The following is a 17,297-nucleotide window of genomic DNA, read 5'->3' on the forward strand; positions in this document are numbered from 1 at the left end:
AGAGTCACCTAAGAGGAGGGAAACCCACTTGAGAAAATGCCTCCATAAGAATAGGCAAGCGGGTATTGTAATTTTTTAATGAGTGATTGATGTGGGTGGGGCTATTCCTGGGTTGGTGGTCCTGGGTCTGTAAGAAAGTAGGCTGAGCAAGTCATGGGGAGCAAGCTAGTAAGCAGCACTCCTCTGTGGCCTCTGCATCAGCTCCTGCCTGCAGGTTCCCACCCTTTCCTGACAGACAATAGATGTGGACGCATAAGTCAAATAAACTTTTTCCTCCCCAAATTGCTTTTGTTCATGGTGCTTCATCACATCAATAGTAACCTAAACTAAGACATGCAGGAAATGTGGGAGAGGACAGAGAGGCCAATTAACTAAGGACAGATGGTCCAGAAGTGTCCCTGGTCCTGTCCCTCGGGCTCTAAGAAGAGTGGCCACTGCTCTTGCTTTGGACATTGGCTAACAGGTTGTAGTACCAGCCCAAGGGATTCGTATCACGGCAGTGTGGATGCGCTTCTCTACACCACAGCAATGTGGATGCTCTCTCCATCTTTCAGTTGCCTGTCAGGACGCATCTATGTCTATCCTAGGCTGCATGCTCTGGCAATTTGTGAGTAAGTTCTCTGTCTTGGAAAGACAGTTTCTGTGTCACTCATTTTAGACTGGCCATCAGCCCCTCGGGCTGGGGTACAGGATTCACATAGCAAACTCAATAATGGGAAAGGGAGAAACTATGAATGCCAGAAAAACCAACAGCTGCACAGGAAAGGTCATCTAATGCCTGTCCTATGGGGTTAGCTGAACAGCATGTGTATGACAGTCATAGTAATTAAACATTCAATTCTTTAACCAAAAGGACAGGTGAGGCATACCAGGCTTAGAAGGAGCAGTACATACACGTGCACTCAGCATGGACTGTGAGTGTGTGAGCAATCTTTCTCCAGAGGAGAGAACTTCTGTACTACATCCTGATGGAGGGCAAGGCTGGCCATGTGCCCCAGGTCAGCTCTGGGGCTTGGAGCAGCAGGGGGCAGGGCCCACTGCTACCTGCTAACCTCACACTACTTTTCAAGTAGAAACACTAGGAACGTGCATTTCTTTAGTAAATACTTCTAAATACTAAAAATAATACTACAAATCCACAATGTGGCTATTCTAGGTCACTGTCTTCATCTTCCATGCACCTGGGTCTGAAACAGCTACAACTTTTAGAGGGCAATTCCAGCTAATGACACAACATTACCTCTCCACTTAGCCTGCACCTGCCCCCCTTGAGCTGGGGAGAAATTAATGCTATAGGGAAATGAGCATAAGAACAGGGCTTACAGCAGGGATAGGGTCATTCTGAGAATTACAACCCCTGGAAAGTCCTTGCTTACCCCAAATTAACAACTGAAGTTTTACTTTAAAAAGTACTCCTGTTCCAATTATAAATTCTATTCAAATTCACTGATGATTTAATGACACTAATTAGATTGTGTGTTCAAGAAATCTGTCTGACAAATACCACTGCCAAGTGTCGTTAACAATATGATGGCATGAAGAGAGTTTAAACCATCAAAACAAAAGACTGCTAATGCAATGACACAATTATAAAGTCTAAAGGCTTTTATGATCTCAGTTTTAATGAAAAATTAAAACACAAAAAAATGTAACCTTAAATTTCTATGATTCTGAGGTCCTGTCTCAGAGGCCATCTCTATGGTTAGGTTTCTGGGCCTATAGCAAGCACCTCTCCTAGGGTCTACAACCGTGGGGTAGAAAGGCATGCTCCCGGGGACTCACCTGAGCTGGCACCAGGTACCTGGATGCTAAGCAAGGACACCCTGGCTGATGGGCCCCTAACTCAAGGGTCTTCTTTATGTTTCTTGCTACTGCTCTGTAAACTCACACAGGCAGGGAGATTTATTTCCGAGACTCTTATTGTTTGAATCATGGGCACATCTAATCAATTGATGGAACAAGAACACAAAGTTAATTGTCACTACACTTGATAGAGCCTCCCACTGTACTTCTAGCCGTGTCTTCCTGTCACACTGCATGCTGTTGGCCAGGCTCCTGGGTATAAACAGCCGAGGGTAGGAACGGTCAATGAAGGGACACCACAGGTAAACTATAATTCAGCAGAGCTCTTGAGTCTGTCTTTGGCCAGGGTTTACACTGTGTCTGGAGGATAGCCAGTGAGTGCATGCACAGGTGTGTAGCCAGGACAATTAGGGTGTGTCCAGTGAGGTCTGCATCCTTGAACCCATGTCTCAGGTAGCCAGGACAGTTAGGGTGTGTCCAATGAGGTCTGCATCCCTGAACCCATGTCTCATGCCACAGGACTCACTCGACTGTCTGCTCTGGGAATAGAGGGCTTTTGGCCTGGTCCTCGCTTTCACCACCCAATGGCTGGAATTAGCCTAGGTATATCCCTGGCAAAGCGCCCCTATGTTCAGGGTCAGCCTTCATAGGGGAGACTTAGGCCCAGAAAACTGACTATAGAACCAGCCTCTGGGATAGGATTTCCAAAGCACAGAAAAACCACATGTTTACAAGACAGAGGCCCATCCTACAGGCTTGTCCAGAGGTGCAGTGTGGCAGCAAGGCTGTAAGCACAGGGAGGGGACAGACTGTGACCTTCTAAAAACAAATGGTGAGAAAGGGTCATGATGACACTGGGTCAGGAAGCTGCTGTCGAGGAGCTATGAAGGCTGGCCACATGGAACATGAAAAAGCTAAGACACTAGTTTTAAACTGCCTTTAAGAGACATGTGAGGCTATGGCTCATGTAGAGAATAAGACAAGCAGCCCAGTAAGGTGGCATTCAGTCAGCTGGCACATCATGGTCACTGGGTGCCATTACCTGGAATGACTTCTATTGTTTTCCAGCTGGCACATGGCCCCTGACTGAGGCCAGCCTCAAACACCCAGTCCTAGTCCTGGAAAACAGGGTCCCATGGAAAGTGGGCCTGGCCATCTATAGCAGAGCACTGGGCAACTGTCAGCAAGGCTTTCTCTCCTAGGCCTCTCCTACCAGGCAGGAAAGAATCAGGAATGTGAAGAGCCTGGTGATGGAGTCCTTACTCCAACCCAAGAGAACAAAGCAGCAAGAGCAGCAGCAGCAACAGGCCCACATGCCAGGATTAATTAACAGAGCAAACATCAAACTACCAAAGACCCTGGCCTCCTTGCAGACAGCTCTCAGAGCCCTGGGTAAGGTTTCCTAGACCCTCTTTTCTCCTAAGGACCAAGAAGGACAATGTTCTCGGTGCACACATTCCTGAAAGGGGGCCCAGAGCTGCTACTGGGCCTGTTCACCAGGGCAGGTAGGGCTCTGTTATATGTTATCTGAACCAGGAACCAGCCTGTGCAGCCTCCTCAGCAATCCCCATCATGGCCTACAGACAGAAGTCATTGTCCAGGACTCTTCTCTCCCATGGTTTATTTAACTGCTCTGATGACTGCAGCACTTCAGAGGTAATTAGTACCAATCCAGGCTCAGGGGTCTTAGACACTGGGGCTCCATCTTGGTTCTAGTGGGTGGGCCAGGTGGTTCAGAGAAAGCACTGCTGGGAAGTGAGCAGCCACCATACAGCCTCCATTCCGAGCCTGGCTAGGCCTTAGATGAACCCTGACCAATACAGTGCAATCACATGAGACTCAGGACAGGGCCCGGTGGCTGGTCTTCAATTCCTTACCTGCAGAAAACACTGTTGCTGAAACTGTGGTGTGTTGGGTGATTTTGTTACACACCTGTGGGCAACTTATACAACTGGTATGGGAGGCTTTTTGTTTTAATGTGACTATTGCAAAATGTAGTTTCTACTGGGCAGTGTGGCTCAACATGGCTCTCAGTAGAGATACTCACAGCCTTCAAGCCTTACCATGTAACATCTACATGTATGTTTCTTTCCAACTTAATTTTATATTCTAGGATCAGATTAAGTAACTGTAGAGAGTACACATTAAAAAAGTCTCTGTTAACAGGTGTTTTTTCTTTTTCCCTTGTTCTTTTTCTTCTTGGGGGGTGGGGTCAATCATGAAAAGTTAGTGGGAAAAATCTGAGAAAAATCACAATGAGCCCTGAGTCCTCTGGGGTGTCTGTCACCTTTTGGCCTGTTTTCCTACCGGCCATCTTCCTACATGGGTGGATGGGTGTGCATTTTTAGAAGACAAGTTCTATAAAACTGAGTTTCTGTGTCCTCTGCAGGAGCCATAAGGCCTAGGACATTTGCAGCAACCTTATGGTGAGGGTCGCCTGCTTCCTGGGTCTTGACATTGTGTGGGTAAGAGCTGGTCTTGGGCACAGAGGGAATCACATGCCACCTAGCGGGTGTCTGGTTTTCTCAGTCTTGGGCACAGAAGGAATCACATGCCACCTAGGGGGTATCTGGTTTTCTCAGGTTTAGCAATCCTTGGATGATGCCAATCCTGGTCCATGGGTCTAAGCCCTAGGAGGTGATGCCCATTCTAGGTACAGAAAGAGCAGCTGTCACCTGTCCACACCTCAGCACTAGATGAAATCACACTAACCACAGGGGAAAAAAAGAAGAAGCAGGGGGTCTACATGTCTCAGCACTCCAAAGATGAACAGACCCTGGACAGAAGGACAGTATGACACCGAGCCCAAGGCTGCTGCTCACCTTGATATGTTCATGCAGCTGGGCCTCGTGCTGCCGGGACAGCTGCTCATGCTGCCGCTGGAACTCAGCAATGAGGATCTGCCGCTGGATCTGCTGCTTCTGTTTCAGTGCTAGGAGCTCCTGCTGTAGCTGCTGTTCCCGCAGTGCAGGTTCCAAAGGCAGCGAGAATTGGTGGTCCAGGCGCAGGTCCATGGGTACTGCTGCAGGGGCCACTTGCAGAGGCAGCGCTGTAGTCACATCCACTGTAGAGAGAATACAACATAGGAGAGTGGGTCTGGGTCCTTTCTTCTCTATACAGCCTAGATGACAAGTAGAATGGGGTGTTGGTGGCCCCAAAGGGCATCTGGTATCCCTTGGCCAATGGCCTGACACACTCAAAGCACGAGGCTCAGGGATCCTGGAGCTCTGTCCTCAAGCACAATGATCTTAGGGCAGCGGCCAATCTGGCCAGGAGACACACTTGCACCGAGTTCTTACTCCTCACCCTTTGCCAAAGTGGGAGGCCCCACTCTCAAAGGACCCCATTGCAGGCCCAAAGGCCCATCAGAGGTCATACTGAAAAGTCAATAAAGGGAAACTACAGTAAAAGGCTCCACTTAGCCATGCGAGGAGCCAAGTTGCCAGTACTTGGATGGGCAAACCGCCTGTACTTTGCTTCCGCCCCTTCTCCTAATGAAGCCACTGCAGAGCTATGCATGAGCCTCAAGAACAGTGTGTGCCATAGAAGTGGTCCAGATAGACACTCAAGCGGAGAGCCTGTTGCCATGGTAAAATGAGCACCCTCTTGAAAAACATGTTTACCCAACCGACTGCAGCCAATAAAGTGTGCTCCTGGCGGGCAGCGTGAGTGTTCATTGGGGTGGCTTCTGCACTCACATTGTGCCCTTGTTCTGCCAAGGAGAGGGCACCGTGATTCTGACTGAAAGCAGAAGCTGAGTCAGTCTCAGTGCTTACAAAATTAATTCCAAATTAAAGTGAGAGAAACAATGTGGAGGAAAGGTAAGTTTTAAATTACTAATGCAGGGTCAGAGAGATGGCTAAGTGTGTGAGTAAAGGCTCCTGCCACCACACCTAACAATTTGAGTTCAATCTCCAGCCCACACACAATGGAAGTAGGGAACCAACTCTTAAAAGCTATCCTCTAACTTTACAAGTGTGCCACTGCATGCGTAACATACCCATCCCTCAAAATGCACGGAAGCATGTACACAAATATTTTAAAACATAATGAATGATAAAAGAATAAATTACCAACTTGATGAAGCAGCCCCTCTCCTGTGGAAGGCTGTTATGAGCAGTGTGTCATGCATAGGTTCCTTGGAAGCTAGAAGGTTCCCAGCACAGTGTAGGGCTACTATTACAGCACCATCAACAGGCAGCTCTTGCAGATGTTCACTGGGTTAGGGCAAAGGCCCTGTAGACCCTATCTCCAGAAAGCTCTCCCCCAGTGCCCTGGATGCAGTGTTTCATTTACCCCTAACACAAGCACTGAGTCCAAGGGAAGGGGGCAAGAACACTACCCACTGGAAGGAACTCAAGTTTACAGGGAAGTTAAAGTTAAAGCACTGGTGGCAGGCTCCTGGTCCTTATGTACTTGACCTTGACTAGAGTCCTCTCTAATAGCGGCTATCCTATACCCTTGCTTCTTGCTAAATTCTTGGGGCTTTCTACTCACAGATGCAGGGTGGTCTTGTACCAAGACCTGCCTGAAACCCTCTTCCTGAGTAAACTGTACTTGACAATCTTGAGTCCACAGACTTGAGTAAGAAAGGTGCCTGTTTCTCTTGATCCCTGGCATTCTTGTTGCCACTCTCACACAGCAACTCCCAAAGCTGGCCTCAGTGGCCAAATGCCTGGATCACTGGTTCCAGGACTCTTCCTTGACCTTCTAGGATAAGGCTGCAAAGAGCTCTAACAGTCACCAGAACCCTAGTGTTCTGCCTCAAAATACAGCTTCCCTGGAAAGAGTAGGACCAAGGAGGGAGGGGTATAGCCATAATGTAGACGCTTTTGGGTATCCCAATGAAAGTCATCATCTTCCCATCCCAGATCTCTGCACCACGCTGGCTTGTCATCTAGCCCCCTGGTTGCCACTAGATCCTCCAGGACTAGACAGGCAGAGGGGTAAGAGCAGACAGAAGCCAAGAAATAACCATGCCTTGAGCCAGCAGCCTGCCCAGCAATAGAACACCAAGCAACTGTAAGGCAACTAGAGATCTTCATGCTCAACAAAAGCCTGCTATGTTCTATGAGTTAACCTCTCCTACCAAGCTCAGTGAAGCTCAGCCAAGACTTCATCAGTGAGGCAAGAATCTAGCTACTTACACGCATGTTTGCACTTTCTGTACCTTGGTTCAAGCTAGGTACACCAGAAGCTTTTCATTTGATGTATGCTTGTTCCATGGACAGGGTTTTCTCTCTCACACACACACAGGAACTAGGATTGGATTACTTGTCTTTCCTTTTTGGTCTCTTTTATCAAAAAATGAAACAAGATGGAAAAAATACAAACAATGCCAGTTTTCTAGAACAACCTTATTTCCATGTTTACTCAGTTTCTCTTGTAAGGCTAAGTCAATATAGAGGGTAAGGGACGACCTCCTTCCTCAGGGGCCGGGCAGGGCTGTGCTGTCCGACTGAACAGTAGGTAACAGTAGGTGCTTCTTGCTGGGGTTTACCTGTCCCCCATTTTGAACTCACAGACATGAGACTGCCTCAAGCTAGGTAGTCTGCCTCTGACTACCTGGGATAAGTCACATCAGGTCCCTGATGGGCTTGAGTTGACTAGGGATAAAAACTAGCCTATAAGCAATCAATTATATATTCTTAGAATCTAGTTAAACAGTGTTAGTTTAGCTTAAATAAAACCACACAAAAAATTAAAGAAACCATGGCACTGCCTCACAGCTTGTATCTTTTTCTATATGTTACTTCACTTGTCTCTTGGGGAGGTGGCAAGTGTGATTCCTGCTGTAATTTTGCCAACATGACCTATGATCTTATATATTACCAAGGTTGTATCAAAGACTCTGGGCACAAGAGCATGCTACCTGCCCATTTCTAATTTTCACAAAGGGGTGCCATTAGGAATACCTGGCATCTCTTAAAAAAAGAAAAAAAAAACAAATACATAACATTTAAAAGGATTGCTTTGGTTTACTTCAAGAAGATGACAGGCCAATCATTTCCACGAATGTATTCATATGCTGGTAAGAAGGACGGTGGGGTCAGAGTTAAAGGTACTTGCTCTTCCAAAAGACCAAGTTCAGTTTCCAGCACCCATGCTAAGTGGCTCACAACTGCCTATAACTCCAGCTCCAAGGGATCTAACACCTTCCTCTGGCCTGTACCAAAGAACTGAATGCTTAGGGACTGGCAGGGCAGGGTGTGCGCAGGGCAGCTGGGGATGGGATGGGCAGCTCCTCTTCAATCATAGGCAGAGTGACAACAGCTGGGGTGATTTCCGTAGCAGTACTTTGGTGCCGAGGTTGGCCTTTATAGAGCCTGTTACAAGGAAACCACGATCACACTTGGGCCAAAGGATACTAAGGTGAGTGTGGTAACAAGTGAAACTCTTCAGTCAGAGGTCAACTACACAGTACTGATGGTCTTCCTATTGCCAACACAGGCAATATGGCTCTGGACCTGCAGGTCAAGGCTGACCAGCACCCCACACCAAGGAATGTAAAAGGGTCATTGGAATTCTCTGAACAACAGCCAGCATGTGTGACTGAATGTGGGCAGGGCACACTCTTTGAAGAAGAACGGGGAGGGAACTCTGAGGGTACTTGCCATGAACTGAATATAGCTTTGTTGTAACACTGTTTTGGATTTTGTTGCTTCTTCATTCAATATGCTCAATTTACTGGTGTTTGAGTTCCTAAGGTGATAGGGGAGGCCCTTCTGTGGATATGTTTGTCTTATTGGTTGATAAATAAAGCACTGTTGGCCAACAGGGAAGCAAGTTAGGTGGGGAGTCAAAGAGGATTCTGGGAAATGTAGTAAAGAGGAGTCATCATGTGATCCTGGAAAGAGAGGATGCATGACGCTGGCATCCTCGATAAGTCTTTATAAAATATATAGATTAATGGTTATGGTTGATACTTAAGACTGAGCTAGCAAATAAGAAATCCTAGTCATTGTCCAGCAGCACTGTAACCAATATAAGACTCTGTGTGTTATTTGGGGGCCCTAAAGTGGCGACAGAACCCAGGCAGCTGGCGGAAAGAGTTATCGTTACACTAAGGCACTATTTTTAAAGCTGTAACCTTGGGTATTTAAGGTGTCCTAAAATTGTAAGCCAGACTGAAAGGTGAGTGGAGTGCTACCATGCCTACCATACAGGACAAATAAGTGTAAGACTGCTGGACACCCTCTTCATTTACTTCCCCATGCATATCTGAACTTCCTGTACAAGTACCATTCATCCCAAAGGTCAGTTTTGCCCAGATCTTCTTTTCCAATCCTTTACACATGAAATGCACGATGGCCAGTCCCCATTCTCGCACTTCCAGCAGCCTAACAGCTGAAAAGGAAGAAGTCAAGGGCAGGGCTACTTCTAAGCCTTCCTGTTCTGGGCTGTGTGGACTACAGGTCTCTGGGGAGTACCTACACTGAAGAGAAAGGGGCATCACTCCCACATTCCAAGCACCATGAAGCAAGACCCATGTGAAAGCCCACTGAGACCTCTCCTTAAGTCCACAGGGACCTTGGGTTAAATTGTTCTAAGTGAAGAACCGAGCGGTTCAATCTTCAGTGAACCAGCACTATCTTCAGTGAAGTGTGCCAGTAAGCTGCAAGAAGCATTTTCTTGTTACACACGTGTTGGGAAAGGACAGAAAGACTGCCTTCACCTGCATCCCCAAGTGCCAATCAGAACTTGACTCTTGGCTACAGAGGTAGAAAGGAAGCAGATCAAAGGCCCTTTCTTACCTGCGACTCACATCCCAGGACTTCTTAGTGTTGTTGCTTCCTCTCAAGTAAGGTCACCTTGGCAGACACAAAATGAGGCCTGGAACTCACACAGGCAAGGAGACTCGGCCAAGGGCTCCTGAGAACACGGCCTGTCAACCCCCACAGCCATCATCAGGAGGCCAAGAGGCGTGGCTGTAGCCCTGCTCAAGTGCCAACTGCAGAGATTGAGGCCATGGTCCCCATTCACTCATGAGAGCATGGCACTGGCAGTTGCGTCAAGAATGACTTGTGCTATTTCTGTATCAAAACCACTGGAAATGCCACAAGTCCCCAACAGAGGCTGCTGCTGGTGCTTTTGACCCAGGGTTCCAGGAGAAGAAAACGAAATCCTCTCTTCTTAAAGAACACAGCATCAAAACAAAACGGCCTGTATTCTCAGGAATATTCTATGGAGGGCTGAAAACTCCTCCATAGGCTGTGCTTTGAAAGGCTTATCAATACAATTGGACCTGTGACGTCAGTGAAGACACAAAGACCACATTCAGTGCTCCAAGGAGAAAGGCAGGTCTGCTGTGAGCAAGGCCTCCTACAGGAAAAGCCTCCAGCTCTCCCTCCCGGGTCTTGCTTTCCATTGCGTGGGTCACTCCTCTTTCCCTGACACCACTTCACACCATCACACAGACACAGAATGAAAGCAGCACTGTTCTGGAAATACACTAGAGTCGAGGGTCGCCTCAGTAAAGAATAACGCATTCAGCTCCAGGGAAAAATAATAGATATTTCAACTATGTAACTATGGCTTCCTCTCACTGACATTTGCCTGTATGGGGGTGGGGAGAGTAAAGAGTAGGAGGACGGAGGGTGAGGGCACTGGCGTGTCATCCACACTCAAGGGCACAGTCATCAAGTCAACGACAAAAGGGAACATAGGTAACATGCCAGTCAGCACAGATTCTCTCACTGAGTCCCTGGGAATGCCATGAACCTACCCAGGGAAAATGCTTCCGGGCCTCACTAAGCTTCCTCTTGCTTCTTTGTGGCATGGGCAATCCTGAAAGTGGATTCCCTCTCTGGTCAGAATAAAGGCAGTGGGCCTGAGTGAGGTACAGTGACACATGACAGGCTATGGTAGAAGAGTTCTTTGGAGCTCAAACTTCTAGGACAAATGATCAGAACCTATCTGGAGCAAGTATATGACTGATGCCAAGAAGCAAAGACTCAGTGGCCAGCACTGAGTCTGGCAGGGACTCAGGCAGACTTCCCATGATCCTGGAAGCAAGCTGCACAGAACTGTTCTCCCCGCAGCAGGCCACTCCAGGCCTCAGGTGCAGCTGAGCAGCCTCTGAAAAAGGCCCTCAGAGGAAGCAGTGTCCTCAGGCAATCCAGGTAGTAGGGCAAAAAGCAGGTCAGGTGATATGGGTCAAAACAGGCCTACACAGCCTCAGCTGGGTATCCAGTCCTCAGAGAGCAGCAGCAGCAGCCAGTCATAGAAATGCCTGTGCTAAAGGCCACCTGCTCCCATGTGGCCCAGCATCCGGGTCTCCTGCACAGCTTCCTACCCAGATTTGCCTTTCCCACCATCTCCTCGCCTAAGTCTCAAGGTGTTCTCCCATCACTTCTTGCTCTTGGTTTCTTCTCATTCTGTAGGACCCCGGGACCAACCTGACTTGGAAACAGAGGTTCAAGAGGTACACCCACCCACATGTGTGACAATGTGCTGAAGTCTTCTTCCTTTAGCTATGGACAGCATTAGCACTCCAGATTGAAAACCATGCCTTCAGAAATGTGAAGACCCTGATGAGCCATGTCTTCCTGCTGTTGAAAACAGGAGGCCATCTTGTCTGGACCCTGTGTTGTGACTTCTTTTTTTCCTGATGTCCTCAGACTACTACTTGGGCTCCCTATTTTCCAGCTCCATATTCTGTGAGTAGAGCTCCCTGGTCCCTCAGTGCTGCTCTCCAGATGAAGGACACTTCCCATAGGTATTTCAGGCTCTTTCTGTACCAATTCATTCAAAACTACCTATTTTCCCTCCTCCGGAACTTCACATGTGTAACAGCAAGTCTCCTAAAACATCTTTCTTTTCCATTGACTCCTAGCTTCCTCTTTTTTCTTATACCCAATGAGAATTCCTTAAATGTATATCCCTACCTTTTGGAGGTTTTCATTATTTCCACTATTTACCTTCCATCAACCACACAGCCACATCCAAAGAACAAGAGCTCCTGCGTGTTTATGCTGTCCAGTCCCACAGCCTTTGAATACATGAAACAGCTCAGGGAAATCTTGGGAAGTGTCCTTTTCTCAGCAGTCCCTGCTTCCCAGTCTGGTCCGGGGCCAACCATCTCAAGTGGAACAAAACTGAGTGGATTCTCACAGGGTATTGGCTAGAGAGCCTCAGCTTGGTGCCACGGCCTCTGCTCCAAGGCTACAGAGGACTGTTCCTACTTCAGCCCTGGAGAATGAAGGCTGAGCTTTGGAACGCTTCACAGTCACCATCAACACTCACCGAGGTCCCTGTTCTAGTTACACAACCAAGTCCTCAATTCGACTGTGTCCCCCAGGCAGAGGATCTCGGGGTCATAGTCTGTAGCCAACAAACCCTCAATGAACACCTTAGATGGGAAGGAGTCGGAGCCACCCACCAGAGTAAAGGCTCCATATCACCAGGCTGCCTTCATTCCTCTTCCTGAGGGAAAGGCACTCTGCAGTGAGATCACTCTGTGTTCTGGGGGAGGGATCAGGCTATGGTGGGTCTGCCAGGTAAGCTGAGATTTCCCAAACTGGGGTTCCACATCTCTGGAACCCTTGCTGCCTTATGACCCTTCCCTAGTGTTAGTATTCAGGCATCTGCACTGGCCTGTCCTTGTGGTTCTGACTGGATACGTCCTCAGCTGCAGCCACTAAGAGCACCACCTGTGCATATTCACTGTGTTCCCTTTTAAAAGTGCCCTGCCCACCTCACATCCTTCTCTCTCTCCCTCTCTGTCTCCCCCTCTTCCCTTTCCCCCTTTTATGATCCCTTTCCCTAATAAAAAGCCCCCTCTGCTTGAACCCTCTCCCTGTTGCATGGCGTCTTTTTCTCGAGTGCCACTTTTCTTAAATTACAACACCTAGAGTGTTCATTTTTAAGTATTTGGGGGCAATTTCAAAAGCACACAAAGCAAGGCCAGTGAAATGGATTAGTGGGTAGATTGAAGACTTGAGTTCCAGCCCTAGAACCCACCTGGTAGGAGAGAACCAATGTGTATGATGTACGTGTGGGTGAGTGTGTGTGTGCATACACATTAACACACTAACACACACACACACACACACACACACACACACACACACACACACACACACGAGCTGGGCACACTGGCTACCTGCTCTGTAGCTCTACTGATGATACTTGCTGTGTCAGTGAACTCCCAGCAGTTGCTTCTTTATGTGTTCACTGGGTTCTTTCTATAAAAGCTCTCTGTCTTGTCACTGACAGGGTTTTAGAAAAAAAGGCAGAACAAATGCTTAACAACTTTCTTGCTGCTGCTGCTGCTGCTGCTTCTTCTTCTTCTTCTTCTTCTTCTTCTTCTTCTTCTTCTTCTTCTTCTTCTTCTTCTTCTTCTTCTTCTTCTTCTTCTTCTTCTTCTTCTTCTTCTTCTTCTGTTTTTGGCTGAGTTTTAAAATTGATGAGTGGTCTCCCAGTATGGGCAGTGTGTTTTACAATGTCCTATGTTCTAACGACCTGGGTCTCTCTTAGCCGAAGATTTCAAAGATACTCAACAGTCCTGTCCTCAGCCACAGGAGTCTTGGGGCCTGGCCAAGTTCTGAAATGCAAAGGTTTCAGAATAGGTCTATTCTGATGGGACATGATGGCCTGCTCTGGTTCTTCTTACAATCTTCTTGGCCTTGATGTGCATGTTTAGCAACCAGACTCTGGTTATTGGGGTGAGAGCTACTAGTGGGCCAGGACTTAGGATAAATATTATGTTCTTTCTGTTATTTTTTGTACATTTCTAAAGCGAATGAAATTACACAAGTGTGTTTCAACTTCCATCTTGCCTTGGAACTTCAGAGCACAAAACTTATTAAAACTATCACTCACAAGGACTGAAAACCCTATCTAGACTCCGTTCAAAATTCTGATTTATCTGCAATATCCTTTCTTGCAATGATGTCTGAAATGGAATTACAATTATTTAATGTGCATTGAGCATGTAGGTGAGTATATATGGAGGAAGTATGGGGGAAATGTCAAAAACACTTTCCTAGGCAAACATCTAAGAAAGCTTTGTAGGGAGCAGATACAGCACAGCGGCACTGCCTTACCCTCACTGCAGGAAGCTCTTCTGTGCCCTCTTTCTTTGTCTCCCTGCAATGCTTGTATGCAACACTAAGAAACTTTGTTAACAATTCACCAGAATATAAATCAAGCCTGAAAAATTAACAATGGTATAAACAGAGGAGGCTTGGTGTTGCTTTTTTTTTTTTTTTTTTTTTCCAGCTGAAGCATAATGTAGAGAAGTTTCCACACCTGTATAGGAAGGGTTTCCACTTGGCACTGGGCAGGAGAGACACATAGCACACACAGCTCATGCTTACTGTAATCTCTGAGCTAAGTCTTCCGTGAACAGTTCTGGAAGTCAGTAAGAGGCAGTATACCTTTCTACACACCAATTCACCCCACATTCCCGTCTTCTGGAATTGGAAGGTGAGCTATTGTCTCCCATCCTATGAGAAACACTGCTGGAAACAGGAAAGCTATACACACAGATCCCTTTTCTTCCTGGTATCTTGGTCCATACCATGTCCTGCCTGTAGGCTGGCCTGCTGGAAGCAATATATATGCATGTATATATTGTTTCATGTGCATAAGGATTCCACAGGAGTCAATGCAACTGTGCCCTATCAGGCAAGTGGGAAATGTAAGACGCATTGTTTAAATAAGTTGCTCATGGACCCATTGCTAGTCATCACCAAGCCCAGAAAAGGCCCCAGTATGCATAACTGGCATCAGCAACCCTAAGGAAGATGTGCATTCTAGGAATAACTAGGATTCACAGCTCAGCCAGGGCTGCAGTTCTGAGGGTGGGCAGGATCAGGAACCAAGCCAAAGCCCAGGCCCCATCCCACTGCTGCCAGCTAGCCTCTGTGGGCTCCAACTGCACTGACAAAATCTGGGCACCCTATAGCTTGTGAGTCTGTGTTCTGGAACTGACATTCTACCATCACACACCACCTCTCAGCAAAAATGCTCAGAGATGTATGATAAAATTGCCAAGGCTGAGTCCCCCACTAAGGGGCCTGCAGGAGGTCTTGCTTGACCACTGATTCCTCCTTTTAGCTGAGATTTGGGTTCTGTTCTTAATGAAAGGCTGATCCTCAGCTACTACTCTGGGCTAAAGAGCCTGCAGCCTGAGAACCACAAGACAACAGTCTCTTTCCTGAACTGCTCCTGTGCCCAGGAGCAGCCACCTACTTACCCAACCCTAGGAAAAACAGGAACAGCAGGAAAGCCCTACCCAACCCTACTGAAGACTGGAGGTGGCAAAGAGAATCCCTGAACCGTTATTTTCACTATCAAAACAAAAGGCGACAATTAACACCAGGTGTGTCTCCCTCTGCCTTCTCATTCTCCCCAAGCCAGTGCTCACCTCATACACTTGCACCACTTTCCTAAAGTACACGTTTTCCAGGCAGAAAAGGCCCAAGTTGACCACAAATAAGAAACAGTGTCATCACAATGAGCCAAAACAGCTGTTGTGAAGCAAGGTGATCCTCTGTGGGTTTGTGCTTTCTGTACTCAGTGGGGTGACCCTCTATGACCTCCTGCCTCCCGCCTCCTGCTGACAACCATATAATACAAGGTCAGAGAGTAGCTATATCCACTTCTGGGAGCTGGGCTCCTTTTGACTCACAGGGCCTAAAGGCAGGGGACCTGCTCTGCAAGATTTCCAATAGGGAACTAAGATGCAAGCAGGCATACGGGTACAGAGACGGCAAGGCAAGGCAGTGGCAGGTTATGGGCCCTGAAGCCAGGTGTCAGTTCAAATCTAGGTCTGTGATTCTGCAGACTACACTTGTCCTATGTCAGCCAGATAATAACGGACACTTTCTCAGCACAAAGCAGCACTGATCTTCTGTGAGAAGTGCTGGGCATGGAGCTGACACTGGTGTGGGATCTGGCTCCACCCCTTCACCAGGACATACTCTGGGGCAGGCACCATCCATTCTGGAGCAACCAGGAGAGGCAGCATAGGGTCTCTTGGTGAAACTGTACACACTGGGCCTCAGTACTCTTGATACTTGTTAGTTAGAAAGTGGGTCAAGATAACACTTTTAAACACAGAGGTGGAAAATGACAAGACAGGCCAGGATATTGGGGAGAGTCTGGGAAGGGCAGAGGGCTATCTTGAACTGTTTCTGGTGAGATGAATTCATGAAAGAAAAGCATACTGACCCCACACAGCCTGCAGGACAGCTAGTTGTCATCCAGCTAGATCCAGTTGTGCTCATGCAAGTAAGAGAGCTGGAACTGTTGAGCTCACACATATGAAGTGCCCGGCTGGGGCAGCCAGCTCTCCAGGCAGCAGTGAGCTCTCTGAGAGGCAGTTCAAAACAACATCCAGGACCCAGAAAGCATCAGGGACAGGAGAATGCCCCATGAACACCCCTCTTGAAATAGAGAACATGCAGACAGATAGATATTCCCCTCCTCCTTTTTAACTATCTAGCCTAGGCTGACACAAGGGTCAGGAATTAATAGGCAAAGGCAGACTGGAACCTTCCATCTGTATACTATCCAGAAGCCAGGCAGCTGACTGGCACACACAATGAATAACCATGCTTTGGGTGTCTTTTCTACTTTCTAGCTACCAACAGTATGTGTCCTTTGACCTTAATGCTCCTCTTAAACTGGAGCAGCCTGGGGTTTGCCAACACAAGGGGCTGAATATACAAGGGCTACTTTAAAAAAAAAAAAAAATAGGTGGCTGCCTGAAACCGAGGCATAATTGGGGGAGGAAAAGAAAAGATGACAAAAAGATGAGCCCTTCAAGATGGGGACCCAAATTCACATCATGTCACCTCTGTCTCAGGACCACACAGTGAACCCCTGGATGGAACAACCCTAACCTTACCTAGACCACCTCAGACAGTTGGCCTTCAGCCAGGTTCCTTTGCCTGCACATGATATATGCTGAGCACACCTGAGGGGTGGCTAAGAGCCAGGGGACATAAAAGCAGTTTTTCATCAACCTACCTCACGGAAGCAGAACTTGGGCCCTCCAGTCTCATCAGGTATCAGAGGCACTAGAGACATGAAGAAGGGTTTCCTTGCCCTAAGTCTGCAGTCCCTGGTTAGGTGTGTGAGGTCAGAGAGACTGATACAGACTAGCATCTCCAACTGTTCGGGAAACAAAGGGCTCTGTAGTGTAGGAGAGTGAGAGGAGAAGCAGGATCAAGGCTACCTTCACACCCCTGGCTGAGTCAGAAGCCGTGCTCTAGGAGCAGTTTCTGTGTATCTGGGACTTGCTGAGGCCACACAAAGGAGCCAGCTCTACGGAACAGTCGGCAGCCTCTAGCCAATGTGCTATATGCTGGGCGAGTTCAAGCAGAGGGTTCTACACCCCAGCCACAGTCCAGTAGGAACTCAACCTGAACCTCAAAAAATGGGAACCGAATGCACCAAGCTCCACTGGAAAGGTGCCAGGCTGTGGAAGGTTCTAGAACAGAGTGAAGACCTTGGGCAGAGAGCTGGATAAGAGACAGTGACCA

At 47.7% G+C, this 17,297-nt stretch overlaps 1 protein-coding gene across 16 annotated transcripts in view; it reads right to left on the reverse strand.

The window, feature by feature from the left end:
* Window positions 1-17,297, reverse strand: part of Hdac4 (histone deacetylase 4) — a 255,535-nt gene that overhangs the window by 93,949 nt on the left and 144,289 nt on the right. For 15 of the 16 annotated variants that reach the window (XM_027397619.2, XM_027397617.1, XM_027397621.2 and 12 more), the window contains one exon: window positions 4,626-4,867. In XM_027397619.2, the coding sequence (XP_027253420.1) occupies window positions 4,626-4,867 (242 nt within the window). Of the gene's footprint in view, window positions 1-4,625; window positions 4,868-17,297 lie in introns of those variants that run through there. The other variant, XM_035441146.1, reaches the window with a different exon arrangement.

The sequence above is a fragment of the Cricetulus griseus genome, chromosome 2 (genome assembly GCF_003668045.3).
Source record: "Cricetulus griseus strain 17A/GY chromosome 2, alternate assembly CriGri-PICRH-1.0, whole genome shotgun sequence".
In the NCBI taxonomy this organism is placed as follows: Eukaryota; Metazoa; Chordata; class Mammalia; order Rodentia; family Cricetidae; genus Cricetulus; species Cricetulus griseus.